Raw genomic sequence first — 23614 nt, forward strand, 5'->3', positions numbered from 1 at the left:
GAGTCGATCAAGTTGAGGAACAACCTGAATAACTCAGAGGATAGAAGACAGAAAGGCTGTTGAGGGGTATATGAGGTGAGGGGGCTTGACATTACATCAGTACCCACATTCACATTTTGACAGACTTGCAACGCAGACCAGAAGTCATGCCACTCCACCATGGCTTTGTGACTTTGGAGAGAGACAGGAGTAGTTGTCCCTCGAGAACTCCTGAGAGGTGAGCAGACGTCACGTGATATAAATGATGACTTGATCCTTGTATCAACAAGATCCCACCGTCACCAAGAGCCCACTGTGGCTAACAGCTACATCATTCACCTAGCCAGGGCGTCGTAAACTGGAATTGAACTGTGTGTCTGCCTGTGAATGTGTACATGTGCGTTTCTTTGCTGTTGAGATGGAAAAAAGGTAGAGAAATGTTTTTTTTTTCTATTCCCAGAGTTCTTTGGCTTGATGCATTTCTAAGAGGGTGAGGTGTGCATTCTCAGGTGACTGATGAGGTTGCGCTGCTGGGTAAACTTCCCCCCGCATAGCTGGCATTCATACGGCTTCTCCCCAGAGTGGACACGCATGTGCTCTGTCAGACGGTACTGGCGTGTGAAGCGCATGCCACACTCTTCACACGCAAACGGCTTGAGGCCAAGGTGGCTGCGCATGTGGCGTGTCATGGTGCCCCTCTGGGTGAACATTTTGCCACAGATGTTGCAGGGGAAAGGCCTGGTCAGCCAATGGCTCTTTTCGTGTTGTCTCAGCGTTGCCGGGTCTTTGTAGCTCTTACTGCAGACTGTACACTTGAACGGACGTGTTTCAGAGCCAAAGTTGGAGGGACCCACAGGGGCAGAGAGGTCCTCTGCCTCCTCCTCATCTTCCTCTTTCACGAAGGTCCCTCCCTCCTCTTTGATGTAGAGCTCGTCCTCAGTGTGTGTCTCCACGTGAGCATTGAGCTGCTCAGAACTGGGGAAGCCCTTACCACAGGGAATGCACACATAGAGGTTGTCTCCGAATGCTGGCTCAAAACCTTCCTGCCTGTACACGTAGTTGGCGCCGTGTCCCCCTCCTGTTCCTCCTCCTCCACCTCCTGCGCTCTCTCCATCACTTTGCCCACTCTCATCACTGTGGTCCTGGCCGTTCTCTCCTCCTTCTTCCTCGTCTTTACACTGGAAGGACTGTTCAGAGGTGAAGCTGCCTCCACTGCCCCCTCCAATCCCAGAGGAGCGGCCATCTTTAGGACCCACAATCACCCCGTTAACCAGGGGCCTGTCATGATCATCAGACTTCAACCCTGACGCCTCTCTCTTAGGCCATTCATTCTTACGAGCACCCTGTCGGGATTTCTTCTGGGGTGGGGGGCCATCAGGCTGGTTTTGGGTTTCCTCTGAGGCTTTCGAGGAGGAGTTGAGCTCCATGGTCTCTGAGCCACAGGTGTCTCCACCTGGTAGGGTGGTGGAGGAGTCATCCAGTGAGGCACTGTTGGTTGTGGATACTGAGGCAGATTGAGGGGATTCTTGGGAGTTGCTGTGTGGGCTGAGGGCGTCAGTGGCGGTGCCTGCAGAGGGAGGGCTCTTCTTGGAAAGGTCTAGTCCAAGATCTGGCTCTCCAGCACTTCCTCCACTGCTGAGGTTACCGTTACTGCTGCCATTCCCCCCATTCCCATTCCGCCCAGAGCTGCCAACAAACATTTCGTCGTCTGAGAGCTTGTCCCGAAGGCCTTCATCTGGCTGTGGCTGGTCAGCATCGGAAGGGGTTGGAGGATAGTGGTTGTTGGGGCCAGCAGGGGTAGAAGAGGAAAGGCGCTGGTTGTTGAGGCGTAAGCGGCTAAGGGGACCTGGAGTGGATGGTTTACCTGGCAGGGGTTTCCCACCACTTCGCTTAAGCTTCTTTCTGCACAGAGCAGCGAGGTCATGGAGCTGGAGGTAGCTGGCTGCGGTTAAGAGGGCACTGAAGTTCTGCTCACTGCTCTGGTCCGACGAGGACAGGAGCTTCCCAGTGTAGATGAAATCCAGAACTTGTCTGAATACAGAGGGGTTAACCATCTCTGTGTCGAGGTTAATGAGGTTATCGTGGAGGACCAAAGATTTGAAGTAGATGCTGCTTGCCGCCAGGATGTTCTTGTGAGCACGGAAGAGCGCATTCTCCACCACGATGATAACATCACACAGGAAGCCCTTGGCTCTCTGCTGGTTGAGTTGCAGCAGCAGTTGTTTGGCATGATTTGGCAGTTCCATTTCCACCTTCCGTCTTTCCTTCTCTCTCTCTCTCTTCCTACACGAGCACCACCTGAAGCTGAAAGAAAAAAATGAAAAGTTGGTTAGTTTTTTATTGTAAACAAAAAGAAGCACTAGAAAGAAAGGTTGTGCAACACAGCTTAGAGGTGTTCATGGGTCCCCCTCATTAATCTTGATAGTAATCAGCTGTGAAATCAGTGCCAATTGGGTCTTTGTCTCCTGACTAGGCTCAGGTCCAACACAGGTCTGGGTCCAAGCTTTCAAATAACAGACATGTCTGGTTTGGGTCCATGTGGTACATTTCTGGGTATTTTTGGGATCAGGCACAAATTTCTGGACCAATGAAGACCTCATACAGTGTGCAAGGGCTCTATTATACGTCTGAACTGATGCGTACATGGACAACTGCAGAGACCAAAGACTTCTATTAGTCTGTTTATACTATTTATTGGACTCTGGAGAATTTGTTTCACACATGCACAATAGATCATCATCTGCGGTGGCTGCAGAGAGGTCCACAGACGAGTTTGCGCAGTCATGACAAATTGGGAGTACACAGATGTCTGCACAGAATCTGCACATGCACCCTCTAATGATAAAATTTTCTCATAGGGACCCTAGCAGACCGTCATGCATGGAGATTAGGCCATATTTGCTTGGTTAATGCAGTGCACACAAGCCTGGTGGCAAAACAGAGCTTGTGTTGTTAAAAAAGCAGCATATTTTTGTGCTACTTTAAGTTCTAGTCTAGTTTATCACAGCCTTCAGTCGCATTATAATTTGATACAGGTTTAAAAAAAACTGGACAGTTACAGAGCTTGCATGTCTGACACATCTAACAATTAAACTGCATGTGCTCTGACTCCTGCTGTGAGTACATCAATCTAAGCTTTTAGCTCTCACGGGGAAATTAGCAAACTGTTCGCACAGCGTGCCACATAATCACATGGCAGCTTAGAAACTGGAACCCTTCCTTCCCTCTCATCTTCCTTTTTAAACAAATTGCAACCCTACATGGATCAAGTTCTGATTGTACACATTGCCACTGTTCTGGCACAAAGGCCAAAGGGGCGGAGGAGAAGAAAGGGTAAAGTAACAACTTTTCTAAGGTGCCTCCCCTCAGCTTCTCTTCCCCATCTCCGTGGAGTAACTCTAGTTTCGGTGGGGTGCCCTCTTTGGAAACTCGGCTCGCTCTAGTCTCCATTAGGTCATGGTAATGTCAGCCCTGCCCTATTGTCTGGGGGTGGGGGTCGGTGGCACAGCAGGGCCGGGGGGAGGGATTAGGTGACACCTGAGCAGGTAAAACTACACAGGAGCTAGGGCAGGAGAGGGGGGGGGGAGGGTGTGGCTCAAAGACAAGGACTGCAACACCTGATCCTCCAGAGAGGCCCTCATATATGGAATTAGGACAGATGAATCTTATGCACTGTCAAACTACATATTGATATAACACAGTGCTCTACTCTTAGCCTGACACACAGCTAAAATGTCATGCTAACAGTAGTAGTGCGCTTTAGTTGAAGCAGCAGGATCTGTCCATGAGTCATGTTTAACATGTTCTCAAAGCCCTGGGCATGCTGGGAAAATGGACACACATCTTTAATGCCCCTGATCAGAGCAGGGTATACCGTATTACAGGAGATTACACAGTAATGCAGAGAAATGCTTAACTCAAGCCGTAAATAAATGTGCCATTTCAACCCAGTGCCAACTCAGAGATTTACTGAAAATCAGGTTTCATAATACACAGAAGGAAAGAAGGAAGTGGTTCCTAAACTCAGCTTGAGTGTCAAAAGCGTCAGGCCTGAGTGCAAAGACACACGACTGAACTCTGTAGCAAAGCCATCTCTGGAATACAAGTTCACCCGAAGGCTGAAATTCACAGTAAAGCAAGTATACTAAGGTAGAACAACTTCTTAAAACATAAACAATGTAGTTCAGAATCACTACAAATTTAATTTCATATCAGTATTGCTCCTCTTATTGAGCAGGCCTGGCAGGCTGCTAGGCCACCCATTGGCGAGGCCAAAAATAATGCCAAATATCCATTATTTTGGATATCAATGCAGTGTTTCTCCTGCCATTGCCTTGTGAAGGTGGCCCTAATAGTTTTGCTCCTGTCCTCTGCTCTGTGTCTTTCTGTTGTGGTACACAAACCCACTTGGAGTGGAGCAAAGGAAGAGAAAGGTGAGGTGAAGTAGAAAGCGTCACTCAAGTTAACAACAACTTGTAATATTACTATGAGTCAGCTTGCCTTACTTAGTCAGTGTTAAGTATATTAATTATACTGCTGTAATGTTGGTAAAGACTCATTTCAGGAATTAAGCTAATAAAAATCTTGGAAAAAATAAGAGTCTCTCAAGAACATTTATACCTGTCCCATCACCAACCACCAATGTTCATGTTAGCAGTATCTAGTGGGCAGACTCTATTTTTTCCCTAGTTTTTCACATGCACTTCTATCCAGGATCAACTATTCAAAATGTTTGGATATGTGTGCTTTTGTAAACTTTTTGTCTGTTAAAAAAAAAAAATAGCATCTGCTAGCTAAGTGCTAAGCCAACTGGCTGTCTGTATGCCCTGTATTACTGCTAATGTTCCTTCAACCAATCTTTCAGTTTGAATAAATCGAGTTTTAGCAAGCTTGTGATGAATCTGTATCCTTCATCAAGGAATCTGACCTTCCCAGCACAATAATGACATACTGCATGAAAACATTCTTGATCACATCCTTGCATATAGCAACCAAGGACCTACTGTTTACCACTGTGTCACAGACTTTGATGAGGGAAAAATACACTTAAAAACTGTGATTGTAGAAGATGACAACATCTGAAGGGAGTCTGGAACAAAAACAGTCTATTACAGTCGATGGTGAACATCATGCAAAAACAACATGGTGAAAACTGTTAACTGGAGATGGCTGGCTGACGAATCAAAGCTAGCTCTGTTGGAACAGCCAGGCTTGCTGATACAATCAGCTGGAGTGATCATTACTCTCAGGTCCAGGCCTGGGCTTGCCTCCTCTGCTTTGACACTTCTTCTTCTCATGGTCTTCTTCCCCTCCCCCGTCTTTCCTCCTGCCTCCCTCCTCCTCTCTGTCCTCCCACCCTCACCAGCCTCTCACCGGGCATGCAGGCACATCCCAGGAATGGTTTGCTGCTGTCCCCAACATGAATTACAATGAGCTATTCTGGAATACATAACCCAGATCTGCAGTTAATCGCAGAACGTGCTGCCGAGGTGTACGGCACTCAAGCCTGCAGGCAGTAATGGAGAAGAGGGCTGCTGGAGAAAGAAGGGCCTCTGCTATGATGCCAGCCAGGAAGCCATATATCAGTCAAGTCTCTCCCTTAACATACACACACACCTCTGCAGGCTTTATGGGGGGGATTCAAGAGGCTTTTCCAGCAGACCGACATAAAAAGGGGGCTGGGCTCAGAGTAGAGAAGCCAGCTCAGGAGGAAAAAAAAAAAAAGCCCTCCCCCACCCCCCTCCTCTTCTCATCCCTCGTTCTCTCTCTCTCCTCCCCCCATCACCCACTCGGCTACCCTCTCCCCCTGGCCCCTCCAGTGCTGTGCTGTGCCGGCTGGATTCCAGGGAGCTGCTAATGGATTACGGCTGATCTATATGCAGCTAGGGTGGGACACGTGTAGGCCCAGCTCCCCTTCCAATGGTGCTGCCCAGGAAAGCAGGCTTAATACCACAGGGGACAGAGAGGCCAGCACCATCATGGCAGCTTCTAAGAGTGCACGCACGGTGCTCTTTGCAGTTTGTAGAAGCTTTTTCAATACTATAGTAAATAGGGTTGGGCATCGTGAACTGCATCTAAAATTCCAATTCTAACGACAGAGCTGCATATCATTTAAAAAAATTAAATAAAACCAGTGCCTATACCTTGGCTTTGATACCGTTTAAAAAATATATTACACATTACAGTACAATAAATCACTTTAAAGGAAAATGCCATTCAAAAACCTAGTAGTAAAAGACAAAACAATGATCCCTGTCTCTGGGCATAACATTGTTTTTCCTGCATGCCTCTTCGACAAGTAACATTAGACAGCCAATCACCAGCAGTATTAGATCTTGGTACTAACATGTTGCATGCTTAATGGCTACCTGATGCTAATGAGATTTAATTTATATGTATTTGTATCGAATAAGAAGAATCTTTTGATACTTGATAGCACTAAAGCAATTCGCATATCAAAGTTCAACACCCAGCCCAAAGGAAATCATTGAGAAATTTTCTGCTTACTGGTCCTTACACAAATTTCACTCGTGCTAGTATAAAATTAAACCATGCACAGCGAATACTTTCTGTATATCGACCTGGCTATCTGTCCGTGTCTATAGATATAAGAGTTGGATGCATCCAAGTCATATAAGTCACATATTGGGTACGTCTTATAATAATCACCTCAATCTAGCAAATGCAATGCTACAAAATGCTTTACAGGGACGAGATAATCCTCCATCATAGTAAAGTAGCCTAAGTAAACCCCACAGTAATAACCACAAAATATAATGTCAAACACAAAATAATCTAAACACAAATCTCCTCCCATTTCTTTTTAACTTGCAAATGTACTACTCACTGTAACTTTGGCAGGGAAAATGTAAACACAGGCTTGTTTCATCTGATTTTAAGGTTAATCCAGGTGCCAGCCATTAAAAATAACTATATAGAAATAGCTGATCCTCTTACTGGTGGTCTCATTAACTTAAATCACGTTGAGGCATCAGTAACAAATTGAGACCTTTCATAACCAGTTAAAAACTTCTTGTAGTAGATTTAAAGTAATATAAGCATGTGACCTGTTTTGAACCTCAAAGAATCAGACTCGAAAATGATTAAGAACCAAAGTTGACAAGTAGAACTGGAACCATAGTCTTTAAAATCCAAATGATATCCACCCCTAATATATCAGGCTCCGCTCTGTTCCAGCATCACAGCCTCTCATTTACAGTGTAAAGTCAGGGATGTATGAAAGATTAGAAAGATGACCCTACGAGAACAGCTACAACGTTGTTTTCAGTATGCTAGATGACTAGTTCATACGTATAATGTTACGTAGTTGGCGAGCAGCGTTCCCTGTATTTTTAAACCCTGTGCACAGGCTGGCAGGGAGGTTGAGAGATGGCAAGATATCTGGTCAGGAGGGTCATGAGAAACAATACTTGCTCTGACCAAATATGGCACCACATACCAACCAACCACAGACAGCTCTGGGCTTGGACTGCAAACCGGGGTAGACGTTGCCCTTCAAGCACCGGCACAGGATCATCTTACCTTGCCTGCAGTGTTAACCTTTTCAAACACTGACTGTGGCTTTAATGATAGAGAGGCAACCCTCATTTTAAAAACACAGCACCCTACCGCTTGGCCTCAACCTCGACGTGTTTCAAGAGCCTGCTGATGAGGAGACGAGCGGACTGGGATGTTTATACAGACATGACAGACATGATCAGGATAACATATCCGTGTGTTGATTTGGGACTGAAAACTAGTGAGCATCAAAGTGCCCCCCAGCAGTGAATTAATGTCAGTCTGCTCTCAATTAAACTGGTTACACCAGAGATCTGGATGATCTGGTCTGACTTCATTTGCTGCTGCCTGTCATTGCATCCTTTTTCCCAAGGAGTTTATGGATTAAACAGCAAGCTAGTAAACCTTTCAGTGCTCATGCAGCGAAGGTGGCTGAGAGAGCAGTGGGCTGTGGCACTAATCTCCTGAGCGGAGGGTAGAGAGCCAGGAGACAGGGCAGAGGTGAGGCAAAGTCCTGTGGCGCAATAACAAAACACACCCCACTACTGTGAAAGGTCATCTGCTAAACATCCAATAGAAAACAAGCCTGAGCAGGATTTTAAAAACCTATTCAACCTGGGCTTTATTGCAGGGTTACCTTTCACAACGATTCCTTTAAACAATATACAGTAATGACTTTGTAAAAGTGTGGACGGTCACATTGTGCAGGTAAGGTCTGTTTGACGAGAGCCGATCATGTACACAAGCGAAAGGCCTCCCTGTGTGCGCGCACTTAAACACATGCACACAGCACACACACACTTAAATACACACCCAGAGAGTATGCTGGTGGGCAGAGGGAGTGGGGGAGGGGTTAGGGGGATGGTACAAAGCCAGTTTGAAATACAAACACCGAGCAACCACCTCTGAGGCCATTTCAACATGGCCGACGCTGCTGCTGCTGCATGGGTAAGGTAGAGCCATGCAGGACTCGTGGGTACCGCAATTATCTGAGTTTCAGTTCTCCAGTGGGTGAAAGGACTGCTCACAGTACAATGAGGAGATTAAACAGAAGAGCTGGGCTTTTCAGCTACCCACTCTACACATTCCATTTCACCTGCCAACTATCTGCTGCATCAGAGGAAACGCCATACACCGATCTCTAATGATTGATTTGATATTGATTTCAGTTTTAGGAACCATTTTAGAAACTTTAGTCCATAGTTACCGTCTTTAAAAGCACACAGAAAATAACAGGTTAAGGCAGGAAATAAGAGAATGGATTTATATACATTGCAGTAACCTGGCCCCCCAACTATATTTTTTAATGCTGTTATATTTGTAGTGTACCAGTCAGGGTCTGACAATACGGACTGCCTGCTTACCCGAGGCAAGTAAAATGCCATGTTGGGCTACTAAATCTGGCAAATAATTTGCCCAACCAGGAAAATAGCTGAACTTTAAACTTTCAAAATAAGCAATAAATGGTTAACATAATGTTTTCAGCCTCTCAAATATGAGGATTTCCTAATTTTCTCATTTTAATGTCACTTTAAACTGAATATCTTTGGGTTTTAAGCTGTCATTTTGGACAAATGGGACATTTTTCACTACTTACTGACATTTAACAGACATTGCAGCCCTAGATTAAACATGAAATTCAACTTTAGTCTTTCTCATTATTTTATAACTGCTGATAAGAAAACAATTTGCAAATAAATATTAACATTTAACCCCATTTGTGATGGAGAACTTTTTCAGAGCATTTGCTTTACAGGCTTTACAGTCTACAGTTTAACCACTCAGAGCAGCACTTATTTCAGTTTTAATCAGAGTTTGGATTGCTTACATGCACTTTAAGAGTAATAATGATCCACCAAGCTGCTGCCTCAGCAATACTTTTCCTGTATGAAGTCTTTGTAATGAACCTGCACATAAGTTAGAAACCTTCTTCAACCATCTGTAATCTAGCAGTGATGACTGGGTTTTTAAGCCACAAATGTGAATTTATCTGCTGGAGCAAATGAAAACATGAGCTTGGCAGATTCATCTGGTTTCCAGGTTACACATTTTCATTTACCCCTTAGACCCTTACCTCATTTAATGAAACCCAGCTTCTTTTTTCCATGTTTAATAAATCAGGTTACAGCAGAAAGTCGACAGGGAAGTTGTGTATGTAAATGCACTGAGCATGAATCAATGTCTACATGAAATTTTAAGTAATTAAAAAAATGTCAAAGCTTAATCCAAAATTTAGTGACATTAATTTTTTGCATTTGTATTGGCTTCAACAAGATACAGTAATGTTTCTAGTGCAGCACTATAGTAAAATGGTGCCACGGAGAGCAGAATATGGAGGGTTTTGTTCCATCTAGAGACTACAGAGGGTGAAATAATAAGTGAAATCGCCTGCTGTCGTCTTTGCTGGAAATAAAAACCTGCCCATACTTGTGTCTCCCTAACAAATGGTTGAATAGCTCTGATGCAGAGCATCTGCTGGAATTCTGGACACTGATCCAATTCTGGTTATAATCTCTTCAGAAAAGCTGCAGGGGAGACGTCCTGGTGTACAAAAGCTCAAAAACGTTAAGACAAGAAGTGAACGCTGATCTGTCTTGTCTCAGGGGCATGAATTTCTGCAGAGTTGTTGGATACAAATGCTGGAGAACAGGTGCATGACCCTGGTGCTGCACAGCTGAAGGGGAAAGTACATGAATTACAGTGTTCGTACCGCAGCCTGGGTAGAACCCTTCCAATTAAGACTCATTTTCTGTCAGGCAGTTCAGCCATGTTGCAGACAAACAAGTCCTGCCCAGGGTGCAGTGGAATGAAAAGAGCCCTGTCCATTTCATCACAGGAGGGGGCCAATGGTTGCTGTGTACCCCAGATGTGCCAGTGCTGAGCAGCGAGGGAAAAAATGCAAGACTCTTTTTCTCACACACACACAAGCACATGAGTCCTCCTACATATGAAAAACACAACCTGCAATCAAACCCATGGATCCATCTGTGTGTGTGAATTCAGTTTTCTTAAAATAAAAAAGCCAACCAATCTAAATGACACCTTTTGAATTTCAGGATGTGCTTGCAGAAGAGCATCAACACCAGTAAAAACAAGAGGAAAGATTTTTCTCTACAGTTTTCTTTAATCATATGATAAAGCAGCAGTGTGTGAATCTTTTCCTACATCACATCCACAGGTAATACGAAAAGCAGAAGCCACAGCCGAGGCTAGAGAGAGTAACAGTTGAACAAGTTTACTCTCTCATGTGAGCAAAAACAGCACACAAACCCAAAACTTTCTCGCTCTCAGTCCTCACATTTATTGTTTCTGCAGCACTGGATGCAGTGGCCTGACCTGGACATTAAGACTGTCACAAACTCTGACTTAAATTCAACCCAACTTTATTATTGGCATGGAAAATTCAGTGCCTTATTTAAATAGGTACAGTGCAACAAGATGACAGGACAGGAAAAAATACCAGATTTAAGGACGGCTAGAGGTACAAGAATATCTGCAGGCAGAGGTCAGCAGCCCCACGCATAAAGACAAAAGTCCAGGATCCTAAAAGCATTATCAGGATATCTAAGTGTATCATCAACTTAAATGTAAGTCTTTTAAAGTCCTAAAAGGTATGCTACCATTTAATTTAAGGTCAATTTTGTGATGAAACTAGACATCAAATGTGAAAATACAAGTGTGCTCTTCTTGGTAAATACATATATTATCAGTTCAAAAATATAAGTAAGGCAAATTGACATAATTGTTTGAGTTAAGAACATTTTTCCAAATGTGTTTATTTACAAAAGGATTGTAACAGGATGTTAGAGGCATTCAAAGTCAACTACTGCACTTGGAGTACATTTAGGACCATTTTAGGCCATGAACACAACATTCAGTTAATTCACTGCAATGTGACTTATCTTATAGTTTTAGGGTTGACAGCATTTTATTAAACCTGAAATCAAGCGTTGAATCCATTTATTATAGCCTTTCTACATTGTAAATGAGGCCCAAACCTCAGTTTATTTCGAAGTTAAAATAAAGGCTGAATGAGTAAAATAAAGGTTGGACAAAGTACTACACTTTCTTTGTGCCATGGGTTTATGTATGCATGCTTCTCCGTTCTGCGTCCTCCATCCTGCTGTATTTTGTGCCTCGGTTGCTGCATCTAAAGTGGACCCTGGAGAAATTAAATTAAGACTGAAATGAACACTGAGGCTTTAACCGGGGCTAGCAACTGGCACATGCTGTATCCAACTGTATGCCCTCGCCACAAGTGAAGTAATCAACCATGTCACCAACAAGTGAACATATGATTGGTATGATAAAGTGACCTCTGTCTTGAGAGAATGAACTCTGTTGATGAGATAAACCCCCGACCCCTACTCTTCCCGTAAAAAGCAGCAAATCCACATGACCTGGAGCCTTATGCTTTGGCTAAGGACAGAGGGCATGTTGGGTAAGGAGAGATCTTGTATGGTCCAAGGTTTTACGGAGCTGCTGCCCCCCGCCCACCCCCCATCCTCCTCCTCCTCCTGCAGCCTTTAAACAGTGCATAACCTTCTGGCTATCAGCACTACATTCCACAGTCTGTTTCTTCTTCTTAAAGAACAACAACAACCCTGCCCCGAGGTGCTTTAGCCACTCAACGAACCAAGCTGCCCTCGAACAGGCCGGCAGCACAGAACAGATCAGGATCCATATAGATACGACAGCCCAGCACAATCTATAAGTCCTCTTCTAACATGTCAGCAGAACATATAGCCTAAGTAGCCTTACTGCATTGTGCTGCCCACACACACGCCACTGTAAGCCCTGATCACAATGTACACACAGGATACTGTGCGTGTGTTGAGAAGGGGAAGGGACAAGTAGGGTGAGGCAAGACCAACCGACCGATCATGAGGATCATGAGGCACATACACGGGCCTCAAATTACCCTCCAGGCCCCACTTTGTAGTCCATAGTAATCAATGAAACCAGTCACACTGATCAGTTGACTTGACTTTGTCATTTTAATGGCCTAAATTAACTTGTTCCACACTTATTATTATATGCACCTAAATGTATAGAGCTGCAAAGATTAATTGATTAGTTATCAACTAGTAAATTAATTGCTAACCATTTCAATAGTGGATTAGTTAGTTTGACTTTTTTTAAAGAAAAAAAAGGTCCAAATTCTGATTACAGCTTCTTAAATGTGAATATTTTCTGAATTCTTGACTTCTTTATGACAATAAACTATATTCTCTTTGGCTTGTTGACCAAAAAAAGACATTTGGTGACATCATCTTAGGTTTTGGAAAACACTGACTCATATTTTAACAATTTTCTGGCACTTAATTGACCAAGCAACTAATTGGTTAATCAAGAAAATAACCAACAGATTAATTTGCAATGAAATAATGGTTAGTTGACAACAAATATAATTAGGCTTGGCAAGTAATCAGAAAGAGTACAACAGTTACTTCATGACACTCTCTGGTCAGTATTTCCCCTGCATTTCTGATTTAAGTAGAGATACCAGCATGCCTCACATCTGCCACACAGCATTAATAAAACCATTTTCAGTGTAATGTTTAATCTGAAAGTGGTGAGTAAAAATATACACACAAAAAGTAATCATTTCTACATAACTGTGTAAATTTAAAAGAGAAAAAGTCTTGAATCTAATGGATTCTGTGAAGATAACACACGTACTATCAATCTTCAAAGCTAACTGCTGTTACAGATGCAGCCCTGACATCATCAAACACTCAAGTCAGGACAGTCAGCAGCCCTATTTCAGCTTCACATAGCTCACCAATTAGATTATATATAAAAAGTGTAAAATGTGTTTAGATGCACCAAATCAAGCCCTGAAAATTGTGTGCTTTGTATTGTTGAAAAGCACAATTCAGCTAATTGTTCAGCCAAAATTTAGGCTTGCATACAGGCAGAGCAACTGCACACTGCAGCTACTCTTCTGGGTGGGTGTAACCAGCCAAAATATAGTCCTCTAATCTTCATATTATAGACCACAGCACCCTGCAACCCTGAACAGGATAAGAGGTTGTGAAAACAGATGGATTTACCTTCATATTGCCCAAATGTTGTGACTAAACTTTCTCAGCATCTATACAAAACTGTGAACCTCTGCATTTTTTGAACTCCTAATAAAATGCCTACTTAGAATGAGTTTAAGCCAACTAATGTCCTAGATGTATTCCATCAACAGAATAAAAACAGTTAAAGTTGTGTCATTAAGCTACAAACAAGACCATGCAAAAAGCATTTTGCCATGCATGACAAGAACAAAAGCAATGAAATCATTGTGACTAGCCAGCTTCAAATCTACATTTTACAAAGAAACCAAACTGTAACTGGACAAGTGAGGGCCTCTTTTTACTCATTTGCACATTTAATACAAAAACTAGAGCTGAAACAGTTAATCAGTTAGTTATCAACTGTTAAAATAATTGCCAACTACTTTGATAATTGAGTAATCGGTTTGAGACATTAAGAAAAAATGTCAAAATTGTCTGATTTCAGCAGTTTCTTTACTCCTCTTATGACAGTCAACTGAATATCTGAATCGTGGACAAAACAGACATTTCTAAGGACATTGCCTTCGGTTTTGGGAAATGGTGATCAACATTTTTCACCATTTTTTGGCATTTTTTGTCCCAAACAACTAATTGGTTAATCAGGAACATGACTGAAAGATTGATTGATTATGAAAATAATCATTAATTGCTAAATCTATGCCTAAATTACTTAGACTTTACGATTATTATACTACTGCACACGTTGCTAGCAGGAACAACAGCACGTTTGACCCTAAAATACAACAGATGCAGAGCTTGTGTGTAATTTTTCTTAGTTGAAATCACACAATCCAAAACAGACCTGGAGTGGACATGTTTTCACAGACCTAAACATTTGGTTATACAAAAACAGCAGCCAGTGAAGGGAACCCACATTACTGACATTCCTGTGCCTTATTATCTCCATGCCCCTTGGTACTTTAACAACACTAATCACCTGAGAAGCCAAGCTGCCTTCACACCTGAGCACATTCACTACATTGTTTTATTAGTGGCTGGCCTGAATTTAGAGTTTGATGATAAAATATTCATGATGCTGATGTGGATGTTTTGGCTTCACCGGGATGATAATAAACACCAGGAAATCAAATTCATGCAACCTTGTTTCAATGAAGCAGAGCAGGTTTTTGGTCACTATGTAACGTTACACCCACACTGACTGTAGCCGATCACAAAGATGGGCGATGTAAACCAGTAGTCCACCTATAGGCTACTAAGATATACACAGTCCCCTCCATCGATACAATTGACGTTTACAAGACAACATTTTTAAACCAGAAAGCGGCTGCGTATACGTTATACTGGGTATATATGCAAGTAAATCCTGTTAGATCATTTTTTAATTAGCCCTACCTAAGACGAAGGTGGCTTAACCTACATATAAACAATGCAGGTTACACTGTAGGTAGGATTGAAACATCTCTATGGTTATTATAAGGATGACTGCGCAAAATGCCGTGCGTAAAATCCACAAAATCACTTCCGTTTTATTGATCACATTAAGTGCAATTTGTTGGTATTTGAGAGGGGGAAAAAAAGTCAGTGTTATGATTATATGAGAGCGATCGGTTTAAATTAAACCCTCAGCTCATTACTCCGCACTCAGCTGAACACTTCATTGAAGAAAATGGATGTAAAAATCAGAAAGAAAACGAGCTAAAAGTGTGGAAACATTTAAAACATTTCAGTGAGGCGCAGCGACGAGCCGTTTCTGTCGCCTGTAATGTGCTTTGCCAGCCTGGTGATTATTTGGTACACACTAGTCCTGTGGGGCATCTCCTACGAGCCCACGACGCCAAAATAAACGCCACAACATTTGCGAACAATTTATCTCGCGGTTTCGAGCAGCAGCCGCGGTGAGCTCGTCCGAATAAAGTGGGATCTCTCGGCTTGCCAAGCAGGCTGGTAGAGCCAGAATAGGCACCAGCAGCGGAGCCCCTTTTTGTTGGCACGCCGTGGAAAAAAACACCACCGTATAACGCCGAAAAGCCTTGCGATCCTTGCAGCAGCCGCGAGAAAAACGATCCGATCAAAACAGACGCGAAAGCAGCCCCGTTGCACATTCACAATCCACATTGAAGAGAAATAATTTCTTACAAATACCTTATTACATCGGTAGGATCGTTCTCAAGCGTTCTTTACCATCCTCTTGCTCATCTCACAGCCTTCGGGACGCCATGTTGCAAGCTTATGACGTTAGGCTTCCTCACCCCTGACCCACATTTGAATAGAAACCAGCCCAGAGTGCAGCAGAGAAAACATCCCACTGTGGGAGGGTTTGGCCACTTTCTCAGCCCAGGACCCCTGGCAGCAACTTTACCTGCAAGATGGCAGAGAGAGAGAGAAAGACAGAGGGGGGATACGCTGTTCACACACTGAGCTTTAGGCCTTCTTCTACCAGCAGCAGCAGCAGCACGACTCTACTCAGCCATGGTCCTACACTGCTGAATGCAGCTCTGCGCTGCAAAAAATGACTCGCTTGACAAGTTGTTTTGTATGTTTGGGACTGATTCTCTCATTAAAAAAAGGAATCGTTTTAAAAATGGGGCTGCTACTGATGATTCTTTTCTATTACTGGTTAATCTGACAGTCATTTTCATGATTAACTGATCAATTATTTGGAATATAAAATGTCACAGAATGGTGAAAAATGCCCATCAGTGTTCCCTAAAGCCCAAGATGACGTCCTCAAATGTCCTGTTGTGTCCACAAACCAAAGATATTCAATTTAGTGTCATACAGAACTAAATAAACCAGAAATATTCACATTTGAGAATGTTTTTTTTTTTTTTTTTACTTCAAAAATGAATTAAAATAATGAATTGGTTGTCAAAATAGATGGTAATTAATTTAATAGTTGACAATTAGTTGATTAATTTAGAATAATTAAACAAACTATAGCTTCAACTAATGATTATTTTCATTTTCGGTTAACTTGTTCATCATTTTCTTGTTTCCCAATCCCCAAAATGATGTCTACAAATATTTTGTTTTGTCCACAAACCAGATATTCAGTTTTCTATTATGGAGGACTAAAGAAACAAGAAAAAAAAAATCAAATTTAAGAAGCTGAAATCAGAGAATTTGGAGGGGTTTTTTTCATCAAAAATGACTCAAAATGATGAATTAGTCAACAAAACAGCTGGTGATTGATTCAGTTGTTGACAACTTATCATATAATCGACTAATCACCACAGCTGTTAGAGAAACATGGTGTGGGTGAAACCTGCACGTTTCCAGTGCAGTTTCACCACAATGCATTTGAAAACAAGTGTCAGGAGCCCATGTATTGAAATAAAGTGGACACATCAACCAACAGGGATTTTCTTTCCATTTTCACTTCATTAATCCAGGTTTGTCAGGCAAACAAATGAAATCATGTTGTATGAAATCACCAGGTTTGAATTTAAAAAGCTTGTTACACTGATGCAGATTAAATATCTTGACACTTTTTGCAGTGTGCAATGTATGTTTCTCTGCAAGCTAAGAATCATTTTTAGACAATAATTTCAACATGCAGTGTCTTTAATGCGCTTGTTATCACCATAGACAACTGCATCAACACATTTTATCCTGAAATCCAGTTTATCAGTTAGACTTTAAATGATAATAGCAATTTGACACATTAAATTTGAACTCAGTAACAAAACAGATCTGAAGATGATTGATGACCAGATTACTTGAAGGTATCAGAAGAAAGGAAAAAAAGAGAGGTGGCAGTGTTTCAGAAATTGGGCACCAGATGTGCGGAAGTGTGGCGATCTGTTGGCTCCTCCTTTGAGCACAGAGGACCCACAGCAGTCCTCAGCCAATAGGAAACAGCTCACTGATGAGTCTCACCTACAGACCACTTAGTGGACCTCTATCAACGAGATTACTTTGATGATGCCACCTGGCTGCAGCTAATAATGAATGTCAGTGTCCATCGCCCGCAAGCTGCTGCATAGACACACACTGATCTGAATATGGTATCCCGCAAATCTGCCGTGTTTTATGTTTATGGTTCACATTCCATGTTATGGAAGTTATGGCGCTGTGCCAAAGTGCTCTTCTGACACTCTGTGGTCGCCGCTGAAAGTGCATCTTCTGCGGGCACGACTCCGCACACCGAGTTGCATAATCAAGGTGCAGACGCACTGCATGCTTCTGTATTTTAAGTTCGCCATAGCTTCGCGAAAAACATCAATGAATAAAAGGCAAACGTGAGATAAACCTCCTAAGAAGATAACGTAAATCAAAATTCTAATCATAGTATATTTAATTATATACTGTAAAAAAAAAAAAAAAAAAACATTTTGTGGGATCTTTTCTTAACGTAAATATGCAAGTTTTATTTGCTTAAGTTAATTAAGTTCTTACTATTTATTTTCTCAACTTTCTTAACTCATAAATACAAGATCTTCTAACTTCAAATCTTTTAACTTGATATGATGAGTAGAATGAATGTACTGAACAGAATTCAATCAGCTCATTAAATTAAGTTTTTAGAGAAACATTATGAGTATATTAGCAGACTTCCCAGCATGCAGTAGAGTTAAAACTATCCTGGGACCCTTATTTTTATAGTTTGAATAAAACAGGATGGAAACTTGCTGTGTGCCTTTCATACACTTTAAGATAAGTCAGGGTTGTTTGTTTTCTCAGTAAGTAATTTGAAATGAAGAACTGACTCTTCCAACAGAGAAACAGGAAAAGGAAATCAATTTTTTTTGTAACGTTCATCAGTGTGATTGAACAGTTGCTGGTTCAATTTAATATCTTCAGCTCATTTAACATGTTTTAGTACAGTACAACTGAATTAATATCAAGTTTATGAAACTAGAAAAGTTTGTTTTGAATAATTAAAAAATTACCACAACTTGGTTTATCAAATTAACTTGACTTAAAATTTTAAAGCAGCTTAGATACTAACTTTTTTTTTAAAAATTAAAACAAATAGTTCTGTTACTGTGTGAATTCAATGAATATAGCCTATTGGTCTGGACACAGTTATTTCCCCTTATGGTACAGTGACAAATGGTTTACATTCACTACAGTAAAATCTATAATGTGACAGGAAAACTACCAACTTTCACTAGAAACATGCAGGAGGCTTATCAGAACAAGTAACAGGCTAAAGGCACACTGATCTTTGCATATTTTACTTTCAATTGTTTCAAATGTGAACTTAAAAATGAAAACTTAATAAAAAAAAAAAAAAAAAAGAAAAAAAACATACCCTAAAGACTGCAAAAAGTTGGCACACTTACATTTCATGTATTAACAATTTTTAATTTGCATTCACTGAGATATGTATCAAAAATAACCGTGGTCTTTTGTAATTCTCATCTGCACTTTGCGAAACATTTCTTGTTGCAACACATTCAGACCTTTTACATGTAGTTAAGACCTGGAATTCATTCGTTGTGATTTACAAACAACAATGAAAATAATGTGTAAAAAAGAATTATTAGATGAGCTTCATCAAACATCTCCAATGCCAAGAAACCCAAAGCCCGAACTTGTCCTCTGTGTTTGACAGCTGGAGAGCACCCATATTAAAAATTCCTCATCAGTCTTTGATTAGTTTGGTTATGCTGGCACAGATTTAAAGCTATTTTTACTTAGAAATCCCTCCAACTTTGGAAATGTAGAATGGCTGGTTGTCTGTTGGGCCAAGTCGTCCAGAATGTTTCCTTAAGAAGAGAGGGAAGAAGACATTTTGATCAATTTCAAGGTTCAATTACATATTGCCAAAACAACTCAACACCAAAGGCATATGCTTTGATGTTTCACCAGACACAAAGACAAAAAACATATAAAATCATAAAGTGCTAAACATAAAAAGTCATAAAACATTCATCTGTATAACCATGACTGTTTTGGCTTTAAATGCATTTCTTTGGTCGATTGTTATTTATTTGCTATACTGATTAAGTTTCTGTTAAGATATTTTTGATCACTAGATTATACTGTAATTGTCTGAAGTTAAATATCTTTGCTGGATAACTATTTACATCAGGAATCATTATGTCCAGATTAACATTCTTCATCCGTCTTCTTCTGTTGTCAGAAAAAGGTTTGACTGGGACCTCCTGCCTCTGCTAATCTGTCCTAACAGACTATCTCAAGTTCTTAAATATGTTTTATGCATAATGAGCTGTAATATATCTATGTCAACAGGTCATTAAAAGTGGTATGCACGTGCAGGGGCATTCAGCTTATCATAAATAAGTGATATTTAGGCCCAATCAGTGATGTTCTGATATGAAACAAAAACAGATAAATAAATCAAATAAAACTCAGCTCTCTGCAGCATCGCTGAAGTGTTTCTGGGCTCAAACAACTGCGTGAAACCTTTGAAATCTGGATTTAACTATCATGACAGGTATATGTGGATAACACTGAAGAGTTAACAGACTCATCACCCCCTCACCTCCTGCAGCTGCAGCGTCTCCACACTTTGGTGAGCACCGTGTCTCTGAGCGCAGCGCAGCCTCTCATGTACAGGAGCGGGGTCAGGGCAGCGTTAACTCGGGGCAAAATGCGTAGAGGGTCAGTGCCTTCATTCTTAAAGGTGTAGCAGGTTGAACCAAAGAAATTACAGGCAGTGACATGACATAATATAGGAAGCCAGGTCCCTAAGAAAAACACAGCCACCACAAAGATGAGATAGATCGAGGAGCGCTTGTTGTCTCTGTCCTCGGAGGGGGGCTCCCTCTCCAGCTGGAACCTGGCTATGATGAACAGTCTGATATTCAGCCCTATCATTATAACTACCGTGAATATGTTCCCCACAAACGAACCAATGCTCGTGACCTTTCTGGCTGTCCCGATTGTGACCAGGTTGTGCACAGCCACGATTAGGAAAGCGTAGACCCAGTACGTACAGATGATCATGACGGTCCTGTTTCGGGTCATGCGCTGGGAGTATTTAAAGGGTGATACCACCGCATGGTACCTGTCCGCCTGCGCGGCCAAGATGGCCATGTAAGACAGGCCTAGAAATGTGGGGACGATGTAAAAGGTTCTGGTAGGGGAACCGAAGGCGTCCCTCACATCCAGCACACCGACATAATAATAAGACACGCCGGTGCAGATGTCACTGAAGCAGGTGCTCAGCATGTACATGAAGCGGTTCTCGCTGCGCAGCGCCTTGTTCAGCAGGATGGACACAAACACAGACACGTTGAAGAAAATGATGGAGGCCGCCAGGAAAATGCTGAAAAGAAACATCAACACATTGCCAAAGCTGGTGAGGGGCATCACAGGAGACAAACCCAGGCTGCTGTTACTCATCGGTGCGGAGAAAGCTTGTGTGCAACAGAGTGTTCAGTTCATGGCACTGGCAGCAACGCAGCGCAGTGGGGGTTACCTCTGCCCTGATTTATGTAGGAGGCACAGTCAAGCTTACAACAAGACCTCCGTGACTCCAATTCCCATGGAGAACAAGTCAACAAGCGCACGACAAAAACATACAGAGATCAACAATTTATTTATAAATTGCATTAATAGGCCTGAATATGATTCTTCGTCTCAGAGCATGGATAGGTTTATCAGTTTTAAGTTTACATTTTCATCACATATTATAGTCCTAACTTCAGTGCTACTTTTGGCCTCTCTCTAATTATTTAATGATCTAATTCTTAGTTACAAATCCTAATTCCAAGAATTTCGGGATGCTGTGTAAAACATAAACAAAAACCTTTTCAACCTATATTTAATTTAATACATTATAAAGACCAGATATTAAATATTCAAACTGATAAACGTTACTGTTTTTGTAAATACACACCCATTCCGAATCTGATGCCTGCAACATGTTTCAAAAAGTTGGGACAGGGGCAACAAAAGACAGGGAAAGCTGTGGCTGCTCAGAAACACCTTTTTTTGGAATATTCCACAGATAAACCATAAAATCCCTCCACATAAGGATCAAGGCTGAAAACACTGAACAACACTGAATGCCCCTGACCTTTGACCGATCAGGCGGCGCTGGATAATCATATAAAGGATATTACTACAAGGGCTCGGGAACACTTTGGAAAACCTTTGTCAGTAAACACAGTTTACTGCAGTGTCTAGAAATGCAAGTAAAGACTCTACAATGCAAACCAAAAGCTATATATCAACAACATCCAGAAAGATTTCTCTGGGCCTCAGCTCATCTGACATGGACTGACAGAGAGTGGAAAAGTGTGCTGTGACTCTGCATTTCAAATTGTTTTTGGAATCATGGACTTTGTGGCCTTCGAGCTAATAAGAAGGACCATCCAGATTGCATCATGGGTAACTGTCACATCTGTGAATGCCCCATTAATGCTAAGAGGCACATACAGGTTTTGATGGAACATTATGCTGCCATCCAGAAGATGTTTTTTTCAGGGATGTCCCTGCTTTTTCCAGCTAGACAATACCAAGACACATTCTCATGTGTGGCTTCATAGTGAAAGAGTTCAGGTACTAGACTGACCTGCCTGCAGTCCAGACCCGTCTCCCATTGAAAATATGTGGTGCATTATGAAGCACAAAACACAACAACACAGAGACCCCAGACTGTTGAGCACCTGAGGTTGTATAACAAACAAGAATGAGACATAATTTCACTTTCAAAGCTCTAATAATTAGTGTCCTCAGTTCCAAATGTTAAGTGAAACACATGCTCCTGTCCCAGATTATGTTGGAACATGTTGCAGGCATCAAATTCAACATGAGTGTATATTTACAAAACAAACAAACAAAAAAACAATAAAGTTAATCAGTTTAATCATTAAATATATTGTCTGTGTACTGTATTCAACTGAATTATTTTTTTAGATAATTGCTTTCCCACCATCTCAACCTTTTTGAATTTTGGGGTTTCTGTATTGTTTTCTGTTAATGTAAAGGAGTTTGTCTTTAGAAAAGCATTTCAGCTGTCTGAAAGCTGTCACAAACATTTATTAGTGTGACTTTGTTCACATTTTAGGACACAAGAAAGAAGGTAGAGAAAAAGGAGTAACCTGTGCCAATGTGCAGTGGTTTCCAAAGTTGGGGCTTCCAGAGTAAGGTTTAGGTAATTTTTTTTCCCACAAAAGAATAACACTGAACTGTCGGTTTTAATGGAAGGAAGTAAGCTCCATCTTATCTCATCTAACTTGTCATTGCATTGCGTGTGCTTCCAACACACACACCCATGTTGCCATGTATCACCACCCTTGCCTAAAGCTGTTACTTTTTTTGGCCAAAACTTCGTGTTAGGTAACAAAACACTCATATATCATGCCCTCTGACTACCCAGAAACAGAGACTAGAAATCTGCAGAAAGAACAACAGATTTTGCAGCAGGAGAATTTGGCTTTCTTGGTAAATATAGCACACACTGAGGAATTTATTTGCTTTCGTTGACTACATACAATCAACACTGACTGACATCTATGAAATGTGCAAAACTTTACCTTTAAGTACAAATCTGAAGTATTTGTGCTTTACTTGAGTATTTCTGTTTTGATGAAACCTCCCAAATGCAAATATTGAACTCTTTGCTCCTCTACATTTGTCTGACAGCTTTAGTTACTTTTCAGATTAGAATTTTTCATATTGCTGTAAACAAAATGTAACAGTATCTGCAACACACATTAATGCAGCAGTAATATTAAACCAAAAACATCATATCTAATAGTAAAACACTGACAGGGATCCGTTTTTACGGATACATACATATTATGTATGTACTTACATACTTTTAAGTAAGGTTTTGAATATAGTACTTTTACTTCAGTTGCTCCCTTTCACAATGCAGAATTAGTAGTTTTACTTAAGTAAAATATCTGATTTTTTTTTTTTTTTTTTTTTTTTTTTTTTGTTGCTGCTGTTTAGTTGTGCTTACAACTGGGCCTATAAGTCCTACTGTCTTGGCCAAGAAAAAGATGTTTTCAAACATATGTGTTTAAGCTTAATGCATCTCTATCACTGCTTTTTTCTTTTTTTATAAAATGTTTCTATTATTCTGTGTTTTTGTTTTTGTATTTCAAATCTATGTTTATAATTGACAGTGCTTAAAGAGAAAGTCTCAATGATAAGGCAGAGAA

The 23614-nt window shown here is 41.2% G+C and overlaps 2 protein-coding genes across 3 annotated transcripts; both read right to left on the minus strand.

Moving 5' to 3' along the window:
• Window positions 1-202: 202 nt before the first annotated feature.
• Window positions 203-15962, minus strand: LOC146320349 (hypermethylated in cancer 2 protein-like). Its single transcript, XM_084728548.1, has 2 exons — window positions 15669-15962; window positions 203-2283 (listed from the first exon to the last, which is right to left on the minus strand). The coding sequence occupies exon 2, from the start codon at window positions 2223-2225 to the stop codon at window positions 462-464; it is 1764 nt and encodes a 587-aa protein (XP_084584674.1). The 5' UTR covers window positions 2226-2283; window positions 15669-15962; the 3' UTR covers window positions 203-461.
• Window positions 15963-18788: 2826 nt separating this feature from the next.
• LOC146320350 (uncharacterized) lies at window positions 18789-21026 on the minus strand. Of its 2 annotated transcripts, none has more exons than XM_084729516.1 (2): window positions 19981-21004; window positions 18789-19240 (listed from the first exon to the last, which is right to left on the minus strand). In XM_084729516.1, exons 1-2 carry the CDS (start codon window positions 20841-20843, stop codon window positions 19165-19167), a joined length of 939 nt encoding a protein of 312 aa, XP_084585642.1. In that variant the 5' UTR covers window positions 20844-21004; the 3' UTR covers window positions 18789-19164. The 2 variants fall into 2 exon arrangements, with proteins under 2 accessions (XP_084585642.1, XP_084585643.1); XM_084729517.1 differs by lacking the exon at window positions 18789-19240 and having other exon boundaries at window positions 20049-20185; window positions 20325-21026.
• Between the last annotated feature and the right edge of the window lie 2588 nt (window positions 21027-23614).

The sequence above is a fragment of the Lutjanus erythropterus genome, chromosome 10 (assembly GCF_056507025.1).
Source record: "Lutjanus erythropterus isolate fLutEry1 chromosome 10, fLutEry1.hap2, whole genome shotgun sequence".
NCBI classification, from domain to species: Eukaryota; Metazoa; Chordata; class Actinopteri; order Lutjaniformes; family Lutjanidae; genus Lutjanus; species Lutjanus erythropterus.